Here is a 26,483-nt window from a genome sequence, read left to right as displayed (position 1 = left end):
CTCGTTTAATGCTTTTCTTTATATATATTTATATATATTATTTTTTTGGTTTTGAGCGGGTTTAATTGAATTTACACTTGGAAAAGTCCATCTCGGGATGTTGTTCCATAAACCTGTAAAAATATTAACAGTTAAAACAACGAAAGTAAAAACATAAAATAAACTTACTTTTGGAGAACGTTCTGTTTTTTCTGCTCGTCCGACGTAGGTAAACCCATATTCTTTTGTTGTTGATCATACATCATCTTCTCCACCATGGACCTGGTTTCGCCCTCGAGGTCGGAAAGCTTGGAAGGTTCTGGGTTTATCTTTTTGGTGGATATTTCGGTATCTGAAACCACCAGTTTAGACCACCATTCCATTTTATTCACCTATAAAACACACTTAAATTAAATACTAGTAGTTTCAACCCTAAAAAGAGAACAATTTTAAGTTAACACTCTGATATACAATAGGAGTCAAATATAACCTTGTCATTGAATAGGTAACTATAATAGATATGTTAAATTTGAATTCAATGATAAATCATTATCTACAAAAAACAATTTAATCAAAGACTTTCTGTCAACCTATATTACATATCTATACTCTATAGGTAATATAAATTATGTATAATCTATTTTATCATATATTTATATTGTTAATATTCAATTATTTTATTTATTTTACTATTAGTAATACATAGGTTATAAATAGGCAGTAGTTTAAAACGAATCTAAATTATTTAAAAATGTCATTGCGTACAGAAAAAACGAATATACATAAACACTTTAAGTTCACACAAATATTTTTAAATTATATCAAAACAATCAAAATAATTATTCTTTATTTAAGTATTCAATTTCTTTCAATATGAAAAAAAAAACTATGTTTATATTATATTTGTTTAGGTTTTTAGTTTTCAGTAAGAACTAGTAACATGGAATTTTCAATAACATTTCCAAACCTTAACTCTATAAATTTAACATTTTCCATCGAATTTCATTCAAAATCCTAACTTCAAATACTCATATTGAATTATAGTAGATTTACAATCAACTTTTTATTTATTTACAGTTTAAATAACTTATGAAGTACCTTGTGTATTACATTTTTAAGCTTTATAGCTCAGAGAAAATTTATTTATCGACATTTATGGAAAAAAAACTTGACTAAAATTTATCGTTGAGATAAAAATAATATCTAGCTAAAATCTTCATTTCTAACATAAAAAAATAAAATATTAATAGTAATATTTGGTGAAAGCTCTAATACACGCGATTATTGTTTTTGAATAACGACAAAATAAGAAAATTGATTTTTTCAAAAAACTAGTTTTGCGTAAAAACTTTTGTTTTGTTCGATTAAGAAAAAAAATTATAAACTTTGACTTTTAGCCTAAAGTACTACCAAGATTCGATCTGTTACTATAAATCACCCAGTATATTGAAAACTTAAGCATTTTTATTTCACAAATAGGTGATAACTAATAAAAAATTAAAAACACATTCTCACATCCATGCTCTAAAATTAGTTCAGAACACATAACCGTATTTTTTGACCATTAAAACCTAAATTATAACAATTTGCAACACATACAATTTTACAAATTTTAACTCTTCATTATTCATATTTTTATAGATACAACTAAAATTATATAATAAAAAATATAAGATCAATCATATTCTAACAAAATCTACAACAAATAATAAGTTGATAACTTAATAATTTACAAATTTATAAATAAATATAATGCAATTTGCAGGTTTGAGTTGATGTTTTAGTACAAGGTTATTTACAAAATATACATAAATCACATCATTTCTATATATAATATGTCAGTATATTTAATATTTTTATGTACAATTACGATTTAAAAATAATATATGTATAGTAAGCCGAACTACGCTCAAATCGTTTTTCGAATGATACAGTTCAAATATAATATAATAATAAGAAAAATAAGAGTGCACCTACGTCCACTAGCTTGTATTCAAGAGAGCTCTTCGAAACGAAGGTCTAGTGTCTATAGATTGTGTAGTATACTCTTTTTGATTCCAAGACAAAATAGAGTGTGATAATATAGTTTATGACTTTGTAAATCGTTTAAATTTTAAAATGACAACGTGAGATACGTGTACAACATTTTAATGACTGTTTTACTTTATAATAGTTGTAATAAAATAACCACACCAATTAAACTGCGTGAATTCGCAAGTCTTATTGTAATACTAACTACAAAAGAAAATTATGAGTATTATATTTGATCTGTTGCTATTAATATTTTATTTTATAAGTTTTTATTACAATAATATAAATATACTTAGGTAAAATTAATGCATACAAGTTATATAAAATATGCGACACACTTGAATAAGATTACAATTTGATAAAAGTATTACCTTATTGTGAAATTAAATTATTATTCATTTATTTATTTATTTACGTGGTTTCTTAACAAATTCACCGAGTTTATCCAATTCAATGAATAGGTTAAACATATTTTTATAAAGTACCATTTCATTTTAAAAAACTGATATTTTAAATGCCAAATATGAGCCATGAGGTATTATGAACCTATGGAGCACAATAAGAAATTCACAAAACGAAATTTCATTTTTAACACATTACAGCGTATAATTACACAATACAGATAAAATTTAACCTAACTTTACACGAAACGGACACGAAACTTGTTCCGTAATATGTACGCCCACATAACTAAATTATCAATAATACATATTAAATTTAAAAAAATAAATAAATTCTTATAATTACTGAGAAAGCATAGGTATCGATATTATGAAATTGAACAATATTTATGTTAACATAAAATAATGAATATTTTTTGAAAATTATTTTCATGTAATTTAATATTGAAATAAATAACAGGCATATATTTTAATATTATACAAGTACCTTAGTAAGATAATTATTGTTCGAGTTTTAACAGAATAACCTAAATCAAAATCGTTAAGACTGAGTAAACCATAAACGTCAATATTTGTGTCTATTTAAAAAATCAAAAAATTATCCCTCTTAATTAGAGAATAGATAAATAGTTAATAATATATATTATATATCAATCGATTTTAGGTCTGTAGATAAATATATATTTTATACTAATCAGTATCATCCTATTAAACAAAATGTTAATAAATAAAACTAAAAAAAAAACAACAAATAAATAATTCTAACAAAATCGCCACATTATAAAACTAATAAATTCTTTGTTAAAATGTAATAGATATTTTAAGAATCAAACTAGTTATTATCGCAATATTATGTCATTAAGATTCATAAAAAAATATTTTACTAATATTTTCAAATCATTAAGGCTATATGTATTAAGTAGCAATAATTAAATAACATTAATTTTATTAATGTAAATATATCTTATTAATTTAAATAAAAATTAATAATTTAATTTGCACATTTTTAAATAATATACATCAATAAAAGAAATAATAGACATAATATGTCTGTTTAATATTATTAAAAATTATAATTTATAATATAAATAATATTAAAAAGGGAATTTATCAATAAAAAATATGGCTAGCTTCAAAGATCAATAAAAAGATAGCTTAACTTGAAATCGTATAGTAATGGTACAACATTACATCTGTTCACATAATAAGGTTATATAGGTAATAACTCCCTAAACCCTAGCTTGCACGACCACAATACCTCAGAATATTTATAAATATTATAATATAAAAATATTTCAATTATTAACACTATACTTATAAAACATAACTTACTTAGATTTCTATAAAAAAAACAATGCATTTATAAAGTTTGTTTTATTACAATATTGGTATGATAATATATTTTGAAATATTATTTAAATATAAAATTACGATCAAACATCGAATAGGTACGATATAATATTATTATGTACATAATTATTGAACATACCTAGTTATAAACTAATAAGTTTTATTAAAAAAAAAACACTAACTTAAATATTATCACTATTATAATGCGAAATTATTAGATAGGTATTAAAGTTTCTGTACTCTATCAATTTTTGATAACAAAACGTATATCAAAAATTGTTGGTACTTTTCACAAGTTTTCTTTGATGTCCTAAACTCCCAAGTAATTTCGCAAAACAATTTCAATTCTTATTGTGTTATAAATGATTTAACACTATCTCTTGGAATTTAAAAACAAATAAATAATAGTTAACAAAATAAAATCTTTTATAAAAAGATGCAAGCAGTTCACAATACATAAATTGTATACACAAAAGCTAGAAATGTATGTTATAGATTATTAAGTCATAAAATAGACGTCGCTATCATTCAAATAACTTTACCAATCAATTGCAAATTGCAGACCAATTATATTGATCGATTCATTTTTTTAAACAAATATAATGTTTAAAAAGGTATTTAGTATTTGTTAAAATTATAACTTAAATTCTATTTAATGTATTAATAATATTTATAAGCTGTTCAAATATGCTCATCATTAAAAATTAAATACAAAGATAATCTAAAATGCAGTTTATAAGATTTAAGATATTAACATTTAAAAATAGTTGTACCATAGAAGTTTTTTTTTGTTATTTTTAAGATAGCTACGTCAAATATTCTTACCTATTCTTTATCGAATTAATCGAGCAATATACTGAGAAATGCATTTTTAATTAATATAAATTAACTTATTATAAACTATAAACAAAATTTCTATTTATATTTCACAAAAATATGTAAAATGTTATTAGCTAAACTTTTTCAAAGGTTTAACCTATAATATAGATCATGGGATAAGGGTTCCAAGCTACTCGGAATAGAAATTTTCTATTTAAATATTTAATATGATAAACCTCCTATTCAAATTTAAAGTCTTCGGAGTTAAAATTGGACATTTCTACAATAAAAATGAGATATTAGATTATTCAATTATAAATATATAATGTGAGCTTTGTATTAAGTTATATATATATATACTTTATTTGCTTGAAAACTGCTGGTGGATTACAGTTTAAAAAATCTGTGTCGACTTCAAGTTCTATAATCTCAGCTTAATTAACAACCTACATGTATTCAGAAATACAAAGATTTTTTATGGTTTCAAAAATGTATTCTTTTCTCTACGGCCATAATTATATAATTTAAAAGCTGTGTTTTTATTAATAATATTATAATTTATAATATAATGCATCATATCATTCGAGAAAGGTTTATGGAAAATCCTTATGGCTCTTCCCTAAAGATAGGCCACTAAATTTATTTATTACACGGTTGTAAAAAATTAGAAATGTAGAGACTTTTGTTGTGAATGTTGTAATAAGTAAATTTATCTATTTAAAAAATTGATCAAACCACGGCATTTAAATACTAAATAATTAATTGGGTGATCGTTAAAATAAAAAATAATAATAATAAAATTAATTTCAATGAATATAATCTACATGCATAATACGTAAATATTATTTATAAATAAATTGGTATATATCCGAAATTAATAAACCGTTTAAATAAAATTATTTTAATAGATTTCTAAAAACTCGAAGGGTCTTCGTAGGCTTTTCAATCCCTATAGATAACTATAAAGTGATTCACACATCAATTTAGTTTTGACTTATAAAATAGAAAATATTTTTTAGTTTATATTGCTATTGGTTGCAGTGTATATTACTTTACGTGAAAATAATTAACAAATAGATAAAATAAGTTAAATTAAATAAATGGCACAATTCCTTTCAAAAATTTATACAGAAAATTTTTGAGTTTATTTGTTGTAATCGCACTAAAGCGAGCTAAATATCAGTGTAGTTTAAATTTAACGAAATTTAAAACTGGGTAAATCCACGTGCAAGAAAGTACACAAGGACACCAAATATAATATATAATATAATCTTAATATTAATTCTAATTAAATTTAAGTAGCTAATCAGCGCCACAAATATGATAACAATAATTATTCCGTTAAATTTTTATTTAAAATTAGTATGAAAAATAAAACCGTTAGAGGCGTTAGGCGATGAAAACTAAGTTTTTAGTATTCATTTTACTGCTAATAAGTGTGTTTTAATATTTAATTTGAAATCAATAATAAATCTTTGCAATCAAGGATTAATTATGAGCTGAACTCAGTAAAAGCTACGGTTGTTAATATTTCATTCAACAAGATTAAGAAAATATGTAGCGCATATTTAGATATGGGCAATCAAATTGTAATTTGAAACTTAATTTAAAATTAAAGTGTCCATGTATTGCAGTACCTATAATAAAAATCAAAACTATTTAACTCTCAATATCGGAATGCTCTTCTACAACTACTTAAATTAATATAGATAAATAGGTATACGTAATTTTAATGATATTTTATTGCTAATATATTATCAAAATATTAAACAGAATACTCAGGATCCGACATTTACAGCATAAAAATTGACTTATAGTAATATTAATTACTTATAAAAAAAATAATGTTTAATCAAAAATTTTTAAATTAAAAAAAAATAATAACAGAGGTTACACTCTTACATTTTCTTATATGTTACTATTTAATAATTAAACTATAGGTACCGAATATATTTTTATTTTTTTATAAAATAAGCTAAATAATAAACCTATATTCAAATTAATGATTACACAAAAAGAATAAATAAGTCAAATTCAACTTTAGAATCTGAAGGAAAGAATGTATTAAGTTTTTAATGACGTTTTTCTTTTAATGTTATAAGACTGACTTTTTTAGTAAAAAATTAAATCTAGTTGGTACTTTGGAGGTTAAAAATAAAAATTATCCACCACATTTTTTTATTATCTGAGGGGGAGGGTGAAAATAGGAATAACACACGCTACAGCAATGAATTCGAAATGGAAAATTTTTAATTCTTTGGGTAGTAAGTTCAATTTGTTAAAAGAAGCAAACTTTAATAATTCAATATATTAAATTTCCTTTACCTTCTCTATATTAATAAGGAATGTTTTTCCGTCTTCAAGTAGCCACGTGGTTTCTTCGAGTTTGATTTCATGCTGTAGTTCATCATCCAATATCGGCGGTTGTCCCTTAATACCAACGAAAATGTGTTTCTTTTTTAAATTCACAATAACATCACGTGGTCTTAACTTGAATGCTGCTTTAGATGGAATTTTAAGCTGCGAAAAAAAAATACAAAATTAAAGTAACTGACCCTCTATAAAATAATTATTAATAATATAATGTGTATAAATAATCTTATAAACTCTAAAATATATGATTTAGACATGATTCTTACAAAACATTTCAAGGTTAATATATAGAACATATTATATTTATTGTATAGGTGCCTATATCGCAAATGTATCTTCGTCATTGTTACTTAACACTTGATACATATATATGATCATTAATCAGTAATGACAAATGACTGTCGGGATTTGATAAGAAAAAATATTAGAATTCAATTTAAAGTTCAATTGTTACGTGAATGCGTTGGACAAAATAATTAAACAATACTAAAGTATTAATGTAGTAGGCACCTAATCTTAACAAATTACAACATTGTCCTTTATGTATAACAATTTTCAACGCTTTTTGTAATAAATGTTATTTTTATTTTTATTTTTGCGAGTCAATACTCAGACGAACATTTTCAATTACATGTATTTTATTTTAACGCTTAAATATAAAGTACCTAAAGACAAATGATATTTTCTCTTTGTCAAGAAGTCTCAACAATTTTAATAATAAATAATTAAATATAATAATTAAACATTTCCCTTAGTAAAAATAAATAAATAAAACATTATGTATAATATTGTAAGATAAGTACTAATAGGCATTAAGTAAGATTTAATTCATTTCTAAATAGAACATATAGTTTGATAAAGAAAAAAAAATCATATATAATTTATATCATATTTAAGATTAATATTACGTTTTTGCTTTTATTAATTTATTATGTATCCAATAACTATGATAAATAAACTTCTAGATGAAAATAAGAACCATAAATAACCTAAACTAACCTACAGAAATACAAATTTAAAACTATGCTTATAATTTAACACCTAAATATACCATATATTTACAATTACTTTTCAAAAACAACCAATACAATTTTTTTTTATTATTAGCATAATTTAAGAAGGGCCACAGCAATAATTTATTTACAGTTAGTATTTAGTCTTAAATTTATTCTAGTACCTACCTATTTCAAGTTATAATAATTATTACGCTATTACAAGCTATCGAATAATCACTTATATCAATGAAGGTAGCTTAAAATGCATTTAAAATAATTAGTAAACAAATAATTTTCACTTTAAAAAATTAAACTATTCAAAAAAGTGTTCACGTAAAAAATTTTTACAATTAAATTAGTTCACAAAAAGTTAATCAAACAAACATGAATCAATAAATAATTATTAATGTAAAAAAAAAGTAATGTTTATACTTTATAGCCTAAAAATAAAAAAATATTAAAGCGAACATGACAATTATTTTTAAGATATAGTTAGTAAAACAATAACCAATCAAACATAATAAATGAAAGGTATTTAAAAAATCAGATAATTTGTAAATAGTAGTAGATACAAAATCTGTATATTGTAGCGTGTACATAGTTTATATTTAACCTGCACGTGCAATAAATAAAACAATAGCAGTATGAATAATTCATTCATTCAATTTGAACAAAAATGCCTATTAGCTATCATATTTTTTTTTTAATAAAATTACATTAAAATAGAATAACTTTTATAAAGAATTATTATTATCATTATTATTATTTACCATTCATAAAACATTATTAACATATTTTTTTAAATAACTTATCTTTTATGATAAATTATAAAGTATATATATATTAATTGTACATCTGTTAAAGATCAGTATTGAGATCTAGCATTCCCAAATAGACTTTGTCTGAACATTATAAAACCCAACGTCACAACCAAAATAAAAAAGTCGTGACCAATAAAGAATGTATTTTTGAAAGATAGCAACAAACGTCTTGACAGTTTTTTCGCGACCTTGGTCAAGATGAGGGATTTCCATAACGATCATGAAAAATCCATAGACGATTAACTGTAAGACCAATGAATGACAAACAAAACGTATATACCTATAACATAATGTATCTAAAATTCTCAACTTGACTTTAACTCACATGCATGTTATTTAAACCATGGTTTAAACATCATACATGGGTAAATATTCGTTTTATATTCATAAAATATAAACACGATCTATATAGAACGCGTGTCAATTATTAAAACAAAATAAATTAAGCATTTAAATATTTGATACTATTTGTAATTTATTAATTATGAATTGTCACACTATTGATAATTGACAATAACGTAAACTATGTATGATGTCGGTACAACATTGTTACAAGGACATTTAATGCATAATATATAGTTTGATATTATTGTAGTAGATTGAGGAGTTATAAATTACTTAACAATGATCAATGATTAATCAATAATATAATCAATGTAATAATAATACCGGACACAGACCGGTACAAAAATAATATTATTATTAATTATTAAAGATTGGTAGTATTATAAAACCACTTTGTCGATAAACAAAAAGGTGTAACCAAATAAAAACCATCATATAATTTATACCGCCCTATACATATCTACAAGGTGATCATAACTCCCAAAACAGTTCCGATGAGTATCTCTTTATATAAATTGTGTTATTAAACGTATTACAATTACAAGACAAAAATGTATATATAAACAATATTAATAAATGGTTTTGTTTTTTTTAATATTTGCAGCAACCAAATCAATAAAAGATAAACTTACGAGTTCCTTTGAAAAATAAAACCCGATTGGTGAAAATGAACGACCAGCTAAAATTAATAACGTGACCAGAGTTTAATAATTACAAAAAACAAACGGTCCTAAACAAACAAAAACGCATCTATACATAAATGTCACGTTTCCCTTTTGGATCACGTTCTTTTGACGTGCAAAAACTTGGCGAAATGTAATTACAATACTTTATTCGCATATAATAATACATTTAGAAAAAATTATTTTCCTAATCGTTTACAGAAAATATGAATTGTTTACATAAATGCACTGAATATTTTTGGAAGTTTTTTATGCGCATTTTAACAGAAACTTGAGGTCAAAGTAAAATTAGTAAATAATTATTGGTTAGAATCTGGATGATTCGATCGTTAATAAGATAAACATATTATCCAGTCTATCTAATTTTATTATGTTTAATACATTAATAACATAATTATTTACATTTTTAATACTAAAAAGTTAAAAATTATAATTTTAAACTTCATATTAGGTATAATGTCTTTAATTTGAATAACACGTTGCAGATCTACACTTATTAATATTTATTCAATATCCTTAATTAACTTAGATATTATAATATATCTATATAAATATCTTACCCTTTGTTGATAATTTTCATAAAAATAGATTTAAAAAAATTACAATGAAGAAAAAATCACAACTAAATCTTTTAAAATAAAAAATTTACATCAATAATTTTAACAGTTTCTCATAAATTATAATATTATAATTTCATTATACAAATGTCTTTTTTAAATTAAAATTATTATCTATTGTATAGAAGCTATGACGTTACATGGCACTTTTACTAAATTTGAATAATTCTCAAAAAAAAACATACTTAACTATAAAATATATAATTATTTTTAATTTAATGAAACTCTTAAAATAATCGGCTGTGTTGGGCACGGTTTATAAAATATGTTGACTTATGTTATTTTTATTAATAAAACAGTAAATTTACTATCAATACATAATATATAAATAGTACGTTACATAAAAGTAGTTTAAATTAAACCTGTCTTTTATATTTAATTTTTTATTGTTTTAAATTATCTCTTATCTTGAATCACATTTTTGCATGTATATACAATATAACGCAAAAATATGATCCAAGAGATAAGGAAAGTCGCTCATATGGTAAATTTTAAGAAGATATATATGTTCCATTTTAAGCAATATACATTACTTAGTATTAATTAACTATGATAATGTGTTTAAATAATAATTATTTAAACACATTAAAAAAAAATTTAAAAAAAAATTAAACACATTTACTAAAATTTTGTTATTGGTTAATTATTAACCAATAACAAAATTTTAGTTATTAATTTAAGTAATTAAATTTTTATTTTTAAATTATCACTAAAATTAATGTTAACAATATTGCCAAATTGTATAATGGAGATTCTAATTTTTAATAAGATAAGAACAATATTCGAAATTTTAATAAAATTATCACACAATAAAGAAAATTTCTCCTTTAACATGATTTGCATCATTTAACTTAAATAACATCTAAATCTAATTTAAAATTAAGTAAATATGCACTTATATGTTTATCCCAATATAATACTACCTTATAAAATAATAAAAAACAGTTTTTGAAAACTATTATATAAATACATGAAAATTACCACTAAATTCTATAGTATTTTAATAGATATAAAATAATAATAATAATTGTTTTTTGTTAAGAGATCACTTTTTTTAAATTCAAATTTTTATAATTGACCCCATTTTTTAATATGATACACTAAAGTGCAATTTTTATAAGATTGATTTTAAAAAGTTTATTTTTATAAAATGTTTGAAAGCACTTTTTTAAACAATTTAAACATTAAACAATACATGATAAAATTTGTTTTTATAATATGAGTTATAATGCAAAAAGTTCTGTAGTACGATAGGCAACAACTCATATCGGAATACTAGAATGAGCTGTATAAAAACCCATTTAATTAAAATAAAATAAATTTTATATTCATCTACCAAGCATGTTCACCTACTTTTTTCCCTTCAATAATTCAGAAATTTAAAATCTGATTTTTGGAATTTATAAATAGGAGTTACCATGTTTTTAAATAAAAAGTTTGAATCAACACAGGACACTTCTTAACTACAATATAAATTTGAAAAATTTGAAAACATGGTCTCACGTGTATATTTAAAAATTCCTAAATCAAAATTTAAATAAATCATTATTTATGTAGCAAAAAAATTTAAATAATTTCATAGATACAATATTTTTAAAAAGATTTCCACAGGTGAACACAGGAAGTGTATTATTAAGATTTTGCTAAAAAAGGATTATTCTGTTTAAAAATCAAATGTTAATATTTCTATTTATAAACATTTGAAATGGTCTAATTTTTTAATTTGTTTTTGATTAATGTTTTTAATTTTTTAAAGCTTGAAATTTGGTAGGTATGAGGTCTTTCAAAATCATTTGAACAACAATTAAAAATAAGAATTAGGTATAGACATACATTTTTACGATTTACAAATTATTATTTCCTATACAAATTTAATTATTTAAGACTAATTATAAGCTATTTATGCTAAAAACTAATTCACCATTATTATACATTTATACGGTACGTAGGTACATCAATTGTACCTGTGATTTAGAAAAAAATTAGTCGAACTTACCGAATTAATATATATAATACATACACAAAATAATACATAAAAATACAATCAATATTATAATATAACATGCTAACTATACCCCTAAAAAGAGTTACTGATCCGACCGTCTGCTTAGCTCAGAATTATTTTTCAAATAAAATAAATTACCCTATGACGCCATGACCAAACCTTTACAACAAATGCAAATTCACATATTATATAATTTTAAACAATGATTTATTCGGAAAAAAAATATGAAATTGAAATATATGTATATACTATTTATATTAAACATCATTCAAAACAATACGTATGGTACAGTGGTATACACTCTTGGCAAATATTTTCGGTCGTATAGAACACCGAGAGTTCGAGAATTTGAAGTTCAATAACGAGATCAACTAATATTCCCACTCCACCGAGATGACTTGGTTATTATTATTATTATTATTATTGTTATGGAAGTAATATAAAATACTCGTGCGCTGTGTTAAGCGGTGCATGTGATGTTTCACCGGCCACGAGAAATTATCAACATCATCGGTAACGAATATCTAGTGATGTGCGAGCATAGTTTATTTTAAAAAGAAAAGACCAGCACCCTAAGAGCCAGGAAGTTTTCTTTTACAAATAACTATGAGTCCGAAATTAGATAGCGTTATTGATATTGACAACATTATTATTGATGTAAGTACACTTCTTTTAAATATTGTCATACTATTCATTAAAATTAAACCAATACACCTATATCACTCAATGAATAATACAAAAATGTATGAGATTTTTTTTATTTAGTCTAGCTTGATTAAATATCATGATTTTAAGTTTTAATTATAAAAAAATATATTCAAATACAATTAAATTTATTAAATATATAAGAGAAAATTTTATCAGACTACCAAATAAATTTTACTGTTACACGTGATTTAACACTATAATTTAAAAACGTAATAATAATTAAAATAAGCCTAATTAAATTTTAAAATAGCTACTATAAAACTAATTTAATCATTATACTATAATACAAGTATTGATAATTACATTCAAACAATATTTAAGATTTTAATATTATAATAAAAAAATAAATATAATAATATTAAACGTACCGACCAATTATGCTATAAGATAGTTAGTAATTTTATCATTTATTTCCGAAAAAATACTATTACTTGTTTTGATCTTATAGGTATACAGATGTATTACAATGATCTAACACATCCAATTTAATTGTAATGTAAAATTGTCATATCACTTTGATTAACAGTGCATACAATAAAGCACTTTGAGTTAGAATAATTGTTGTAGTTTTAAATTTATTCTTATTTGAATTAGTTACGTACTTACGTATAATAATATATTATAATGCATTTAAATGAAGAAAATCAAAATATCCAACACTTAGAAAAAATACAATATAAAAATGAAATTACTTACAAATCAATACAACTTTTAAAATAATTTCTTCTTTTTTGATAACTAAAAAACAAACCATTTGACCATCGCTGAATTTAAAAATTATTTTATTTTATTCAGTACTCCTAAATACTGATTGAGTTACAAAATTTCGTTGTTTCTATGATTGTATACAAAGAAGTTTTCTCTTTTTCAAATTTTTAAATTAAATGATATTCAAGTATTGAAACTTGGGTAATTTATTTAACTTACTCTACTCAAAATACATAATAATAAAATTAAAATTTTTAATTTCTAACTATGAATTTATATACTTATATATAAATTAATTTTACATATACATAGACTATAGACAACAGTAAATTATTAAAAATATTTTATAGTATAACATTTATATATGATTAAATCAACAAATTATAACTCAAATGATCTTTATAAATTCAATTCTATAGAATTAAATATTTTTTTTAATAAAAATACATTATGCAGAAAAATATTTTAAAAAATGCACAAAATGTAATAATACATAATTAATCCACTTGAAATAACCGTTACTTAAAACAAATTTAATTCAATTAACATATAACTGATCAGTTGATTTTGGAATTTTACAAATATTAGGTATTGTAAATGTTGCTTTAAGGTAATTTAAAAACTTAATAGTATATTAAGTATACGTTTGAGTATAATTTAATTTTAATATATTTTTAAAAATAAAACTAACGTACTTATTCATTTACGCATGACTGAGAAAACCTTGATACCACATGTACCACGATTTTTATAAAATTATGTACAGAAAAATCATTAACCAAGAAATAATCCATAAATTATATAGAAATATTTCACAAAAATTTCAATAAAATTCAATTTTCAATTGAGATCAGTAATGTAATACCTAGTTATAATAATAATAATGACGGTACACTTATGTCTAAATTGACATGATCTTAGAAAATAAATTGTGAAGTATATTATTACAAAAAAAAAAAAAAAAAAAAATAGAAGTTTAAAAATAAATGACCTTGCCCCGAAACCAGATCTCTTGAACTTTATCGATCCGCCTTCATATCCGGATTTGTATCCGTGTTCTTAGAGCCTAAATAACCACATATACCGTGTGTGACGTGTACCTTAGAGAATTTTGCATATTCCAAGACTATATGACATGACTCCAGGGTAGGTAAGATGTATAAATTACGTAGATACACACATTTTCATTGTTATTATATACATAATATATATCATATACCACCTACTACTTTAATAATAATGCATTACTCAAGTATAAATATTAAACTCAAATGTAATATATTATTAAGTATATTATTATACAAAACAGTGTAGTATATACATAATCTTTAATCATAGTCATATAAATAAAGACAGCGGTTCCTCGTAAAATTCTTCTTTCTTCTTACCCCCTCTAAAATATTGTCAAAATATTTTTACAACATATCATATCAATAATTTTGTATGTAATCTAAAAACATCAGAGCATTTATATACAATATCCAAATAAAATCCGTTTATATACACCTCATTTCTACACATATATTATTAAGAAGTTTCTAAATATTAAAAATTCGATGATGTATTACATAAATCGTAAACAAAATAAGTTCTTAAATGATTTAACAAAGAAAAAACTATTATCAAAATTTAAATATTAATATTATCAATTATAAAATAAACAATAACTAATGTTTCGTTTTAAGTAGAGCTAATAATAATATTTTTAACATGAATAGTAATTGTTCCAAAATTATAATTCAATAGTAAAACGTACTACGTGGTACTTTATGGAGAAATTTAACATAACAAATATGATATCTACGTAAATAGGTAATAAAAGTGTATTAAGATGAAATAAAATATGAGATTCTCACATTTTTCTATTCAATGGTTTATTTTATTGTACATATTATTATAGTTAAAAATTACTATATAATATATAGTAACTTATATTATCTTTTATTAATACGTAGTATCTAGCAATAATATACTAATTATATTTTATTTTTTTACTGATTATTGATTAACTGATAATAGGTATATTAGAAGTTATGACTAAAATTTAACAACAAGACAATAATCTTGTGTACGTTTATTTAGAATAAAAATAAATGTCAACCATTAGCAATGACACATTATTTGAATTATCCTTATGTTAAAAAGACAATGGTCAAATAAACCCCTTTCATTCCATAACAGTGTTGTTATCTATCTACAGTATTATTATTATATAAGCAACTCGTTAATGGCATAGCCTCAAATTTATCGTTGCTATATAATATTGTAAATATAAACCTGTATGATAAATTGATAACTGTTAATCACAACTCAACATTAAATTATTGTACAACATATTAATAATTTAAGCAAATAAAAATATTTATTTATAAACATGATATTTTTGTTGTTATTATTATTATTATTACTACCTAGTAACTGCTATACAAATTAGTGGATTAGTTGATTTCATCAATTAAGAGAGTATCCGTGACTAAAAAAATATAATTTTTGAGAGGAACAAACATTTTACAATATACAAGGAATGCAATCATAAAATATTTGTATTAAATTAAATTAGTATTTATCAAGCATTTAAAGTAAAAAAATCACAAAAAATAAGTTATATAATGTGTAAATGTGCAATTTCGTAATTAATAATAATTAAATTTCATGAAGCATTATATTTAACTGCAGTTATTCATTTTGTAATGTTATAAAATATAACATGGCATTTTAATGATCTTTTTTAAAAATTACTAATGTCCAATATTTGAAAAAATAAAAATAATCTTAAATTACTTTTAAAGACAATATTTAATGTAATAAATCAAAATATAAGTAACAATAACATTTCTAATTTAAACACTCTTTAAAAAGAAAAATAACTAAGATCAAAAATTACGACAATATTATACGTATTTATTTTAAATACGTACTATCGTGATTAAAAAGCAATATTAACTTACTAAAGACATAACAAAGCAACTGTTAAAATTCCATACGTGTAACGAGTTATACAATTTATATTTATTTATCAAAAAAATTAAATAATAGAAATATTCTCTTTACACATTATCAGAAAATAACATTAAAACTGGATAAAAATGTATACCCGGAGGCGTTAAAAAATTAGATTACATAGTCCTGAAAATTGCAATACATGACCCGGACCTTGAAACATGACTGAAAAAAATCCGGTTCAAATATTACATAATTCGTATCTAAGCTTTATTACTTTTTATTACAAATATCCTATGAGCGGGTATCGCGACGAGGTGTATTGTTTTAGACGACGCCCAATAACCTTGATCTTCAATAATCATAAAATTATATCTTTCATTTGTACATAGGTAGTAGGTACTAGGTATTATATTTTAATATACAATAAAACAACATAGTATATTAATTCATGCTCTATTATACCATACAGGTTAATAGATGGTCTATACCAAGACCATCGTTTTCGTCATCTAGACAAGACGATTCTAGCGACAAATCGCAACCTGACTCATCCACATCGCCTAAACAACTAAGCATAAAGGTAAACTATTTATAAATAACTGAATTATTTATAGAAAATTATAGGTTTTATTTAATTATTTATGTTTATATTAAGCTAAAAATTATAATGACCAATGTTGTCAAAATTATTAAAACTCAATAAAAAATACGATAATAATTTTGTAACATTTTTATGATTATTATAATTTGTATAACAAAAAAAAATAACTTATTTTTTTGAATTTTTGAATATTTTAAATACACATATTTAATTATCATAAAAACTATTATTTATCCCAATTACTTTTATTCGCTGCATAAAGTTTAAAATTATCTTAAGTTTTATCGTTCATTAAACCTTAGAATAATTATATTTTATACATCGAAATTTAGATAAAGATTTGAATCCATTCTTATTTTGTTTATTGGAGCTTTATAAAAACATAAAAAATCAATTATAAAAGTAGTTTCATATTTTAAGCAATATTGTGTGATAATTATTTAATTAAACTATTTATTTTATTGTAATGACACTTTTAAAAAAGGGTTAATTTTACTAAATTATCTAACTAAACTGAAAAATGTTAGTAAATTATTTAAATTATACTATTTTTTTGATAAAATAAAAATATCAAAATATATACTATTTCCACGATAATTATTTTAAATTGTTTTATAAATATTTTTTTGTAACCAGATAAATTTAAATACTCTTACAGCATACTTCTTTATAACTTTAAATTTGCCTGAATGTTATTATTAGAAAAAGATAACACATTTTATTTTTGATTAAATGTTTAAAAACATGTTTTTAATTCTATTTTATTTTTAATTATAGAGTAAATCATCTACAACTTCAATGCTACTTTTATGTGCTGAAAACTTAGATGCCCATAATGAATACATTGATCAAAACAATGATTTAGATACATTATCAGTAGCATCGTCAAATAATTTTACAATTGTTAATGGCATAGGGCATAACCGACATAAGTCTAAAAAGCCTATCACGTGTTGTTGTGAACGACATCAGCTTACTGTATTGGTGATTTCTATGACAATAGTTTTCTTCCTAACAATTGTATACTGCGTCTACTATGTTCACAGTAAGTTATTAAGAATAAAAAATATTAAGCTAAAAATAAATAAACCATTAAAAATATTAACTTTATAAAATATATATGATTGAAAGTACCTATATCTTAAAAAAATGTTCACTATTCTATAAAATAAAAAATTTAGTACATTTCTAACATATATTTGAAGAAAAAAACTATGAATTCAAATCAAATTTCAAAATTATAAGTATATTATGCATATTTCTCTTCCTTATTACAATAAATATAAATATAAAAAGAAAACAACTACTTTCTTCAACACTATCAATTGAGAGAAAACTTGAATACTTCAGCTTAGGAAAAAATACTTTTTGTACAATTATCTTTTTATTCTTGATAAATTTTACACCACCATGAAAATTATATTTATAATGCTTAAGAAATTATTATGATAATAATAATAATAATAATATTTACATTTTAACCACATCATATTATAAAAAAAAATGCTTATACACCTAAAATAATAATTATTAGCTATTAACTATAATATAGCTGCTTATTTTCAAAGGCAACATTTTGTATTAGTACATTACTATTTAGATAATAATGAATAATATATATATATTTTTTTTATTTTTTTTTTTAGGACGAGCAATAAATAGTACAAACAACTTTGCTTAAAAACTAAGTCATTCACTTTATCAACATTACAAAGATTCCAAAGAAATACGGACTAATATAATAAAATGAAATTTATAATTTATAAATTATGTAGTATACAAGAAAACAAAAAGCATAAATGTATGTTTAATATACCTACCTTAAGATTTTATTTAAATTATTGTATTAAATAAATTGATATGAATTAAATCTTAAAATTGGTTTTTTAATCATTATGATATAATGCATAAATGATCTCCTGATATTATAAATAAGTAAAATATTCATCTAATTAATGAGAATATTTAATATATACTTTCAAAATATAATTAAAATTAGACTAAAATAGTAGGGAAAAATACGAAAACACCTAATATAATATTTTATAAGACAAAAAAAAAGTTTATCTGCAAAATGAGTAAACTAAAAAAGTAAAATAAAATAAAAACTTACTTCGATATCAGATAGTGTTTGAGTCCATCTATAATTAGGTAAATCACAACCATTGCCTGCATTAGGTTTCAATTTTCCTTTTTCTTTTGGATCATCTTCATCTTCTTCAATTGGTTGAGATAATTCATTTGTTTCAACAGAATTTTTAGAATCTTCAACTTTTAAATTTTTTTTTTATAACATACCATTAAAAAAACAATATTAACAAGATACATTAAATTTTAGCAAAGTTTTTATAAGAACATTGATATAATTTTTAGTAATTATAATTTATTATTTCACAATGCTAGTATTTTGAAAAATGAGGTTAAGATATGAGTTAATTTTAAATTCATTAGTAAAACACATGGTCCAATTAAATTAAATGCTTAATTTTTTTTCCCTTTATGGGCTATTAATTATACTTAATTAAACATAATTTTATTTTCTTTCGTAATCTAAAAAAATATTAACAAAGTTAAAATTTAATCAACCGTAGAAAACTTTTTTAAACCTTACTTAACCTGAAAAAAAATATAAAAACTACAAATTTAATTTTTAGTCCAAATTATTTTATACATTTAAATTATGTATAAATAGATACAGATATTTATATCTTTTTACATTAAAAATATAAAATGATCAATAATGATATCTAATTAAATTTTAAATTCAATTTTAGATCTATAATAATGAGATGCAGGTTTTACAAATTGCATCATCATAAATTTTTTTTTTTGTAAATAATAAAATGATAGTTTTTAAATATTGTAGACATATTTTGAGGTTATTAGATTTACTAATGCTGTTTAATTTAACGTAAGCAAATATTTGAAATTGTAATAAAGCTGTTTTAACGGAGTGCAGCCCCTAAAATTATATGTAATATTGTAATGTACACTTTGTGTGCTACGAAAAGTGAAGTGTGCAGTACAAAATTTATAAGTATACTTTAAACAATATTTATTTTGGTAAATATAAAAAAAATATCACATAAATATTTTAAAATCATTGATTTATTTGTATAAATAAACTAGAATGTTATAATAAAACATATAATACAATATGTAAGTTTACATATTAATTAATAACAATTTAATTTTGATCACAGTTATAAAATAATATATTTATATATATATATATATTGTTATTTAATATATATTAGGCGTTTTTGATTAAAGAAATCTAAAAGCGTTAGTGCTAGTTTTTAGAGCATTGATTTTTTATTTAGATTTGGCCAATTCAGGGTGTGTAGTACAAAAATTTGGATATTTTAGCGGCTGTAATAATGTACATTTGGATGTATATTATAAAAGGATTGAGCTAGATGCAAATGAAATGACTCATGGGCATTAGTGGTTAAATTTGCAGTTGCTATGCAGCTATACTAAAAATAGTTGTAATTGAAAAAGTTAATCATCAATGGGATTTATTTCATTTTTTCAGGTAAAAGAAAAATATTGATAAAATTTACATGTAATAAATTCAAGTAATTCGACCCTAAAATTGATACAATTTACAATTGCCTAGTTTATCATCTATTAAAAATAGCACAAGTCACACATACAACAGAATAATAGAGGTCTAACAATAAATATTTTTCATATCATAGAATTACTTGAAAAATTATTAAGCATCAAACTTACAACATTCAAAATTTTCAAAGCATGATTATAAATTAATTAATAAATAAACGATTAATAAATACTTTCCATTTACTTTTAAATAATCATTTTTTTTTTTTTTTTAATTTAAAAAAAAATTAAATCAGTACAAAATATATTATAATTTGTCAATAGTGGAGATCAAGTGTACAAAATTATTTTAACAGACTACCATAAAATTAAAATTATACAAAACTTACACAATTATACATTATATATTAATAAAAATATTGATTGAATAAAACTTTTTTGTTAATACTTTTTATGTAAATTATACTTTATACAACATAATAAGTCTACAATAACTAAATACATATTACAATTAAAACCCCTATATTTTATGAATGACTGAATCATATTTTACATATATAACAGGAATAAAAAATTATATCTTTATTAATAACAGTTATAACATTTTTTGTTTAATACGTTATTTTATTTAAAGACATTACTTTGTTACTTTTCATTTAAAATAATTAGATGTCCAAGCCAATTACAATAACACTAAATATATGACTGAGATAGAACATTGTTTATTATGCTACCTGAATAGTGTATACATACTTTTTTAAATTTAAAAATATAAATTTTATACTATTATTTAAATATCAACTTCCTTAGTAACAATTTTATTATATTCACAAAGCATAGTAATAAAAATAAATAAATAAAAAAATTCTTCCACTATATTCTATACTAGCCAACCCGTTACATTATTGCACATGAATGGTTTATTTTGACTACGAACAATAATATATTAATAAGTAGAAATTTTTATTCAAATTTTATTGTTTAATAATGTGGTATTAAGTATTTAATATAATCTTTTGAAAAAATATTGGAAAAATGTTAAATAGTGTTGTCAGAAAATTAGAACATTTAAATATAAATAATACAATACACCCTCTCAAGATAAAAAAAAAAAGATTAAAAATCAGGTGATGTGACATTAAGAAGGGTATTTGGAACAAATCTGTATAAAAAAAAATGGAAAAAAGATAAATAGTGTTGTCACAAAATGAGAACATAAAAAATACCTGTTCTTGCAGACCTCGCAGAAAGGCCCCAAAAATGAACTTTGTTTTTTAATTTTTCAAAAACTTTATTATAAACTTTTGAATTAATTAAATCTTACCATAAAACAGTGTGAACAAATGTATGGTATAAATAAATAGATAATATCTTTAAATTAATTTAGATGATTTTAAAATTGCATTCAGTATAATTATTAATTTATAACAACTCTTATAACATAAGTATTTTAATGGTAACCGTGGTTACAAAACAATAATTTTAATAATATTATTGGATATGCGTAAAAATTCCGATTTTTCTTCTTACTTTATTTTATTTTTATATTAAAAAAAGTGAAACTAAAACCTTCAACAGATTATCAGGTATAAAAGTAAAATTTCAGCCAAATCGGTTCAGTAGTTTTCTCGGTTAACATGATCGTAGAAAACCCCTCACAATTTTATATAGTAGTATAGATATAGATAATATTCAGCAAGTGACATTGTAATCAAAAGAAATTAACTGATCCATTAAAAAAAGAACAATTTCACAATTTTAAACTGAGACAACTTAAGAAAACATTCAAATTGATTAATATGTTTTAAAAATTCATGTTGTTGTTTTTGTTAAGGTTTATTTTTTTTTATTTTTTAAAGTAATATAAATTGTAAATGTGCTTCTTGCATCAAGTTTTAAATACTTCATGTATATAAACTAAAATTTCAAACCAATTATAACATATTACACAAATTAAAACCACAAATTGATTAAACTATAATAACTATAATTAAACAGATAATAGCTACTAAATCATTAATAAACCACTTCCTGAAACATTTTCAAATATAATGATTAATATTTTTATTTTTTTTTTTTAATGATAATAGAATAAATAACTTAAAGCATCTAAGAGAAATTCAATACAGATCATTTTATTTTATTTACAAAAACATATTAGCTTTTTGACCACCATACCAATAACATTAATGATAAAATGATAAATCTAAAATTTATCCCACCTTTTTAAATTTCAACATGTGTGTATGGATTATAATTGCTTTTACATTAAGATCATACACTAATAATCACTTACTACACATGCATTTAAATGAAACATTTATATATTTATAAAATTTTTTATATAGAACTCCTTAAAAGGATACTACCCTCTTTGCATGTTTTTTCTCCACCTTTCATATGCATAACATAGAAAATTTGTATTCAATAAAATCATTTGAATGTTCTTAGCTTTAATATTACTATAAATAGTTTTATTATTAAAATTAAAAGTAAGAACATTATCTCTGCTTAAGAATTGGCATTTTCCAGTATTTTAATATAATAATGTTTTTATTTATAACTTTTTCATAAAGTAAATACTGACACATAAATTATAACATAAATATAATACTAAATTATTTTAATGTTTATTGTTTATATTCATATAAATAACAGGCAGAGCTGAATAATTGATAGAATAAGCATCTCTAAAATAAATGTTGATGAATATAATTTTAATTTACTATTAATAGTAATAGAATAAACAATGTTAAAAGATAGCCATATTTTTTTCTTTTCATTACTAGTAAATACCTTTTAAATGGTACTATATAATATGTTAAAATTAGTTTAAAAAAATATCAAAATTATCAAGTTGTCAAAAACCCCATTAAAAAATTAATATATTAGAATATACTATGTAATGATTTTAACATAACATACTTACTCAAGACTGTATTAAATACTAAATATTTATGAAATTATGATGATCAGCATTAGTGAAATCTTTTCTATAGACAGTTTTTGTAAATTTGATGGACTATTAAAATACTAAGAAAAATAAATTCTACTGTTTGAAAGCATATAAAATATAAATAATACACCGCATTTAAATTAAAACCATGAAAATATTATTAATTCTGGTAATTATTGTAGTAAATCAATGAAAATAATAATATAAGAAATTTTAAAAAAACATAAAATAAAATATGCATCTATTTTTTCTAAATTTCTCACCAAATCTAACTCTTTTTGGAGCTGCTCAGCTTCTTCATCAGTTAATTCTTTTAGTTTAGGTTTAGTCTCTAATTCTTTCTCCTTTTGTGATTTTTGTAATCTTTTTAATGCTTCCAATTTTCGTTTTTCATCTAGTGCACGTTTTTCTTTCAAAGCAATATCACGATGTCTATTAAATACAGACATTAACATCTAAAATACAAACATAATATAAATATAGGTAGGTATGTTAATTTTATATTGAATGCTTTTTTTTTTGTTTTATAAATATATATACTTGTTCAGAAGCTTTTTCATCTGGACTTCCAATAAAGAAATCAGTTTTTCGACCCAGAAAACTGAAAAATGTATCCAAAAGCTAAAACAAAAAAATAAATTAATCTACAAAAAGTTTTCTAAGCAAAGTAATGTAATGACCATTTTTAAATGAAACAATATTAAAATCTAACCATTAAGTATTTTGATGAATAAAAATTGTAATTTGGACAAGTTATTATTAAGTTATAAATATGTAAGTAATAAGTTATAAGCAAAATTCGGAACTACAAGCATTTGTTTATTTTTTACACTTAACGTAATATCTAGTAGAGCACTAGGGAAACTAATGTCATATATAATGATTCAAAATATGAAATTAAAAGTGCTCTATTTTGCTTATTTCAATGGTTTCTTAGACAAATTGATTTTTACTAATTTGTTGGATAATTTCTGCTTTTTTACATACCTCTGCTTAATTATAACATGGGCCAAATCTCTAGAACTTTTAGTTATTGTTGATTTATATATGTGTATTTACAGTAAAATTAGGACTAAAAATAACTTTTCTATTTAATAAAATATGGTGCCACAGAAAAAAATTGTAATAATTGTTTTTGTTGAGCTATTTTTTATTTATTTTAATACTTTTATAATATGCTTATTTAAATGCTTATAACACATAATTCAAGCACTTTTTTAAACCGCTTATTTTGACAATTATATATGTGCTATAAGTCCCGAATTCTGGTTATAAGTTATGGTTATAGCGGAATGGAGTGGTACCCTGTACCACACAAAATATTGGTCTACTGAATTTATCTCTCATAGTACAAATAATATATTGTACGATAAATTGCTTAAACATAAATTGGATATGTTTTTCTAATTATAAGCTTTTAACCATATTAAATAATATGTTACTATAGCAACAACAGTATTGAATTAACAATAGAAAAATCAATAATAGATTATTACATCCACGTAATGAAATAATAATAAAAATTTAAGTAAAGAAGTTTCATTATCACAAATTCCTATGTAAAGAAATACTATATCATACAGATATCTAAGTTAAATAAATAAAAACATTTAATTAGGTACCATTTAAAAATATAATATCAAATTTGAAAACTTTGGCCAAACTATTAATTAATGTAAATGTATTCGTATCTTTTCGCAGCAACAAAAAAAAAAAAAATAGTCGACTAATCAATAGATTTATTATTTATTTTTTAATTACTTGTTCTACTCCTTTCTCGTGCTGCTGAGCCAATGCCAGAAGCATTGAATCAAACTTTTCTTCATTCCCATACGACATGATGCAATATTTAAGAAATTATTTTATACTAATTTATAAGTCAAAGACTAAATATTATAATTTCACGATTAACAACGAGAAACGCTGGACAGAAAAGCCAATGTAGTAACACGCGCGACACAGTTACAAAACAAAATTAATAAATGGTATGGTAATTCCCTTATCGTTATCACTTAACATCGCGCTACTCACGAGGCATTCGCAGTTGTAGCACACAAATATACAATATACTATATAGTATTGGTGGGAAACAAATAACGAACCTCCGTTCCCAGGCGATTATCGCTGTAATCAACTATCGTACTTTACGATATTCGTAATAATCTGCTATCGATCTATTTTGTTTAGTGATTTAAATACTGTAAAAATTAACAACTAACGCGGAAATATTACAGAATACAGAGTAGTAGTAAGACGTGTTTTAGAGCTAAGCTAACAACTTAGTACTTACTGAGTCTGTACATGCCCATTAAAATCGCACCATTACACCAATATAACAGCTATACATTATTACTTGGAATAAACAATACATCACAATATCACTGACCGCCAAATGTAATTATTACATTTTGTATTTAAATTTTTATTTTTCGTTTAATATTATGATACACGATTTGTATATTATTCGTTGACAGTCTCGAATTTAGCATAAATGCTGCCATAGGCCTCAATATAATTTCCTCCGCCCCCTACCCCACTCCATCATCACGGCTGTGAAAAAAAGATACATTTGAATTAGGTA

The 26,483-nt window shown here is 22.3% G+C and overlaps 2 protein-coding genes across 2 annotated transcripts; one reads left to right on the top strand and one right to left on the bottom strand.

Moving 5' to 3' along the window:
* Positions 1 to 40: 40 nt before the first annotated feature.
* Positions 41 to 25,896, bottom strand: LOC112593191 (nuclear migration protein nudC). Its single transcript, XM_025337532.1, has 7 exons — positions 25,664 to 25,896; positions 24,443 to 24,523; positions 24,166 to 24,357; positions 19,493 to 19,666; positions 6,906 to 7,100; positions 169 to 371; positions 41 to 113 (listed from the first exon to the last, which is right to left on the bottom strand). Exons 1-7 carry the CDS (start codon positions 25,739 to 25,741, stop codon positions 62 to 64), a joined length of 975 nt encoding a protein of 324 aa, XP_025193317.1. The 5' UTR covers positions 25,742 to 25,896; the 3' UTR covers positions 41 to 61.
* LOC112593192 lies at positions 12,878 to 19,189 on the top strand. Its single transcript, XM_025337533.1, has 4 exons — positions 12,878 to 13,076; positions 17,248 to 17,358; positions 18,157 to 18,424; positions 19,026 to 19,189. Exons 1-4 carry the CDS (start codon positions 13,026 to 13,028, stop codon positions 19,058 to 19,060), a joined length of 465 nt encoding a protein of 154 aa, XP_025193318.1. The 5' UTR covers positions 12,878 to 13,025; the 3' UTR covers positions 19,061 to 19,189.
* Positions 25,897 to 26,483: the final 587 nt, after the last annotated feature.

Source organism: Melanaphis sacchari, unplaced genomic scaffold, assembly GCF_002803265.2.
Source record: "Melanaphis sacchari strain LSU unplaced genomic scaffold, SCAv2.0 Contig1_pilon_pilon, whole genome shotgun sequence".
Lineage (NCBI taxonomy): Eukaryota > Metazoa > Arthropoda > Insecta > Hemiptera > Aphididae > Melanaphis > Melanaphis sacchari.
The sequence above is the reverse complement of the archived record's forward strand: the minus strand, read 5'-3'. Positions and strand labels throughout refer to the sequence as shown.